Source organism: Glycine soja, chromosome 7 (assembly GCF_004193775.1).
Source record: "Glycine soja cultivar W05 chromosome 7, ASM419377v2, whole genome shotgun sequence".
NCBI lineage: Eukaryota > Viridiplantae > Streptophyta > Magnoliopsida > Fabales > Fabaceae > Glycine > Glycine soja.
The window spans coordinates 7,025,093-7,030,190 of record NC_041008.1 but is presented as its reverse complement, the minus strand read 5'-3'; the positions used below and the strand labels follow the sequence as shown (position 1 = coordinate 7,030,190).

The window sequence follows — 5,098 nt, the reverse complement described above, 5'->3', positions numbered from 1 at the left end:
TTATCCACCCCTTTCTGACGTGAGATTTAGCAAAGAAAAAGATAAAGATGGTTTTTACCTTGGAGAAGATTTATATGTTTATAAAAACAAAGATGGTTAGGAACACTAGGATAATTTAATTTATAGTCTGATATTAAATAGTAGAATAATTTAAATTATGAAGTCTTGGACAGTTACACCATTCCTTAAACTTCTTGCTGGTTTTTCAATTAATGTAAATTTTATATCCTAATTCATTTTTTTGTCATATTGAATTTTAATATATTAAAATTTTTGTTTTGATGATTTATTATCAGTTAAATAATGACGTAACACCATCTCAACCGATAATATATTAGATAGATATGTTTGGAAGATATTACATCATTACTTGAATGATGACAAAAAGTCAAAATAAAAAATTTGATATATCAAGAATTGAATGTAACAAAAAATTTATTAGAAATTTAAAATAAAAATCAACCATTTATCATACACTTAAAATAAATTTAAGCCTATGTAATCTAGTTAACAAACAAAAACACAAAAAAGAGAAAGCATATGAAGTAGTAAGAATACTTTACAACAGAAATGGTATAGATGATTTACCCCATTATTGCGGTTACCAAAATCCTTTATATGTAAATTAAACGAAAGAAATTCATCAAATCAGTCTCTAAAATTACAATTTATCAATAATTTTAGTCCTTACAAATAAAAAACCCTTCAAATTGACAAACATCAGCCATTGTAATTCTGACATGGACCTAGTCAATTTAATCATTGATTTTAGCGACTTTAAGTCATTTTAATCCCTAAATTTGATGTGCATAAGACAATTTGGTCCCCAAATCTAGGGACTAAATTGGCAATAGATTGTCAAATTTAGGAAAAAAATTGACAATAGTTGTTGAATAACTTAAATTTAGAAAATAAAATTTGGTAATTTCTAGGATCAAATGACTGCCCATGCTAATTTTAGGGACCAAATTGATTAATGGTCCGTTTGATTGGAAGGGAAACAAATAAGGGAAAATAATTTGAAATTTAAATTAGAAAGAAAATTTTCAAATTTTATTTCTGGAAGTCAGCCTTCTCCTTTTTCTTTCCCTTTTCACTTCAACCAAAAAAAAAAAAACTTTATTATCCGTTTTTTCTTTTCTTTTTATTTTTTTCCTCTTATTTTCTCTCCTACCTAACATAGGGTAAGAGTTATCAAAGTCAAGGAATAACTTTGCATTGTGTAATATAAGGAACCAAAATCATTTGTGGTGTTGAATTTAGGGACTAATAAAGTGATATTTTACTCCAAAACAGAAGAAATGGTATTTATATTCTTTTAAAATGTAATATTTCTAAGAAATATACATCCCCTATTCCAAAATTTATCAAGGGAGCTTACTAAAAAAAATACATATCTGATATCTCCTTATGCTTGACAAGCAGCATTGGATGATCACTTTACCTCGGTGGATGTAGTTTCGTCATATACTTCATCTAGATGATTTTTGAGAAGGTTACTAAGATACTCTACTTGTTCGAATGCTCCTTGAAGTTCCTCCCACTACAAGAAAGAGCCCTATCATCAATAAATTCTTCCAAGACAAATCAAGATTGCTATCAATTACAAAGTCCTTAAATTGTCAGGTTTAAGAACAACTCATATCCGCTACTTTGAACATAAGCATTGAAGAGGTAATCTGCTTTTTGGTAAACAAAATTACAGAAGTTTAGGGTGAAGCTGGGGGGAAGGTTGCCACATTCTAAGGTCAAGACATACAAATCAAGATTTCTATCAATTATTCGTCATGGCTTATTGAGATAGTGATATTCACAGAGAGGTCACATGTGTGTGAGGGTGCAAGTACGTAACAATTGAACACCATCAAGTGTGGTTAAATTGATTGGTTATTCCTCAAGAAAATTTGGAATAATGACAGGTGTAAATAGAGGCAAGAGGGTTATGATCAAATGTTTCTGCCGAGTGTAATTTGAAAGATAATCACTCCAACAATATGCCAAAAGGCACATACATTGCCAAGAATAAATTTATCTAGACTATAGTCTTGTTACTGAGTTCTATATGCTGCATGTGTTAACAACATGCCAACTAATCAAGATGTGTGTTGACATATGATCAGTTTCATGGTCTTATGTTTTTCTATTTTGTATGAGAAAAAATGTCAGGGAAAAAAGTGGATAAGATATAAGTCTGAACTATGACATAAGAGAGCTCACCTTCTGATAGGATATTGATGCGACTTTCCAACCAGCAGCAGTGATGTATCGGCGTTTTAACATGGTATGTCCTAATGGTACACCTAATATAGACAAAGATAATAAAATAATAAACCAGTTAGTTAAGATTCAACAGAAGGTTATGAATTTAATATGTACAAACAAAATACACACCAGTATTTCTTGAGAAATGAGTTGGACCATCAATCTCCAGAGCAAGCTTCTTATCAACAATCACAGCATCCAAAGTGTAACCATCCACAACAAATTCTTTGACCCATTCAAGGCCGGTGCTAACAAGAAGGTGTCCAACCTCTTTCTGAAATGATGAAGTTATTTTCTGATTAAACCTTTTAGTTTTTCCAGAAAGAGCAACTTTATCCTCAAGCTCACCACATAATGACAACTGAAGATGTGGGAATTCAAGCTTCAAGCACTGGTTTACAAGATGAACCTGAGAAGCAAACATGATATCCTCCCTATACAGCTCTGAAATCCTTTGCTCCTCATAATGGCTGAGAGTTTTCCAGACATGAGAGAAGAAACTCCTAGCCATTTGTCCAAAGACGGCATAGGACCAAGCTATAGTCCCAAGCTGATCCCTAGTTAAAGTTAGTACAGGAGAGCCAAGAGATCCATTTGAGGCACCACTTCTATCAACACTTATTTGTTCATGATTATTTGATGTCTTTTCACCTATGCAACCTCTCAATTGGCTATGATCTTTGAAGACTATGTCTAAAGAATCAAATATAGGGTCAGCAGGCTCATATAGAGAAGCAAAAGCCCACAAAAGCTGAGCAAGTTCTTGTTCTTGGAAAGTGTGAATTATGTCTGAAGCCCTTTTTGAAAACTCTGAGAAAAGATCAGGAGCAGAATGCTGCATTGCAGCAAAGGCACCTGCAATATTAGCAATGTTTTGAGAGTTGAATTCCCCAACCTTGGTCAGTGCAACCTCTGCAATTCTATCCATTTCAGAAAGATAAAGCAGCTCGCCTCCAATTTTGGACAATGCCCAAGATATGTTAGAGACTCCTTGAGCTGAGCATTCAGGTAAGGCTGTCATGGCAATGCTCACAAGCATAGACATCTCTCTTTGTCGAGCAAAAGCCAATCTTCGAGTTCTCATCATAGAAACCTTCTCCATATTCTTAGCAATGCGATGAAGAGCAGTGGCAATGTTCAATGGGGATAGAGGTGAGGGACTAAGGCCTTTTGCAACTGCAACAATTGTTTCATAAGTAACCTCTAACACATCATCTGCAGTCTGTGCTTCTGTAATTGCTTTGTTCAAGTTGATTTCTTTTCTATGATCAGATGGCCCAGAGAACTGAGAAAGCCTATTGACAAATTCTTCCTTTGTTTTCTCCTTCTTTTCTATAAACATTCCATCATTAAATATACTCACTCTCCTTTTCAAATCACCAACATCAATCTCAGTTTCCATAGGCTGTGGCAAGTCTTCCTCCAAACTAAAGTCAAGATCTTCTATTTTCTCAATTTTCTTAACTATTTTCTTCTTGCTTTCCAACTTTTTCTTATCCTTCTTCTTTTTCTTCTTAACAGTAACCATATTTTCCATCAGATGAGCCATGCCCCTTGCTTCAATTGATTTCAGTGCTTCCTTTCTCGCCCTCACACACCAATCCATTCCGTCAGTGGCTTCAAGCAACATTGACCTCTTTTCTTTTTCCCTTTTCTTAGGAGCTCGGTAACCAAACGGATCAAGTTCCCCGAGGAACTCCGATTCCCAGTCTGTATTAGAACCCTCTCCTTTATCATTACTATACAATGCAGCAACAATAGCCCCTCTAGAGCTAGTGCTGGTGTCTCTACCTAATTGTGCACAGTTACTTCTCAAGGTGCAGGATTCGGGTTTTCGATTTAAATGCCCAGTTCTTGTGATCACGGGGAAGGTATAACCAAGTCTGGGAGTGAAACCAAAGGGTTTTAAGCAACTTTGGTTATGCAAAGAATTCAGTAACCCTTCCATAGCTTACCCAAAGAAACAATTTCAATCAAATAGATTTGACTATGCAACTCAATGAAAAAATCAATCTTTCTCAGTTCCCTCCTAATAAATCCAATCAACAACTCACAAAAGGGGTTGTTCTTGTTCCTACAGGAGCAGCAGACATGAATTGCAACACCTTTCAACATAATAAATAGAGAATAGCAAATAAACTATACAAAATCTGTATGCAATGTATTGGAAATTAGTGGCAGATGCAAAATACAAACTCAATAAGCCGTTCCAAAACTCATTCACAGTTTCAAAAAAACAAAAACAAAAACAAAAAACAAAACTGTGTTTCAACTTAAATATGATATATGTCATTAACAACAAGTCCTAAAAAATATTTGCCTTCCAAAAAAATAAAATTCCTAAAATTGATAGAGAGAGAACCCATTAGCGGATAAAAATGGAGATTTTGAAACTCAGCAAGAAGAAGAGAAGTCACACCTTATCTTCAGTGGAAGGGACTGAGAGAGCATAAAATCCCACGCAAATATTGTTTGAAGAACTCTTTCTGGTTTTCAGATAGAATAGAACTGATCTTTTCTGATTAGGCTTTTTTGTTGTTTTTTTTTATTACTGAGGAATTTTTTTTATTTAAGGATAAGTTAAAGTTATATCTACATATACATGACCAATCCAGAAATTTTTTCTAGTGTGAAAACAAATTATAATGTTTTTATACAAAAATATTACAAGTTTTTATAAATATAATGTGTAGGTAGAAAAATCTAAAATACCTATATTTTTACAAATTATAATTATTCAATATATATTTTTATATTTTTAAAATATTGTATGATTTTTTTTATTGTAATTACAATAAAAAATTAAATTTAATGTGATATAATTAATATTAATTTA

At 33.1% G+C, this 5,098-nt stretch overlaps 1 protein-coding gene across 2 annotated transcripts; it reads right to left on the bottom strand.

The window, feature by feature from the left end:
- Positions 1-1,280: 1,280 nt before the first annotated feature.
- On the bottom strand, positions 1,281-4,802 carry LOC114418483 (RAP domain-containing protein, chloroplastic-like). 2 transcript variants are annotated; one of them, XM_028383847.1, is made up of 4 exons: positions 4,682-4,802; positions 2,392-4,336; positions 2,218-2,300; positions 1,281-1,543 (listed from the first exon to the last, which is right to left on the bottom strand). In XM_028383847.1, exons 2-4 carry the CDS (start codon positions 4,208-4,210, stop codon positions 1,436-1,438), a joined length of 2,010 nt encoding a protein of 669 aa, XP_028239648.1. In that variant the 5' UTR covers positions 4,211-4,336; positions 4,682-4,802; the 3' UTR covers positions 1,281-1,435. The 2 variants fall into 2 exon arrangements, with proteins under 2 accessions (XP_028239648.1, XP_028239649.1); XM_028383848.1 differs by lacking the exon at positions 4,682-4,802 and having other exon boundaries at positions 2,392-4,345.
- Positions 4,803-5,098: the final 296 nt, after the last annotated feature.

Excerpts from the sequence above, each read along its gene's own strand:
- LOC114418483 (XM_028383847.1), bottom strand. The coding sequence starts at position 4,210 with ATGGAAGGGTTACTGAATTCTTTGCATAACCAAAGTTGCTTAAAACCC. Across the intron at positions 2,301-2,391 it reads TCATTTCTCAAGAAATACTG|GTGTACCATTAGGACATACC; the intron begins GTGTGTATTTTG and ends TGTCTATATTAG. Across the intron at positions 1,544-2,217 it reads CATCAATATCCTATCAGAAG|TGGGAGGAACTTCAAGGAGC; the intron begins GTGAGCTCTCTT and ends TCTTTCTTGTAG.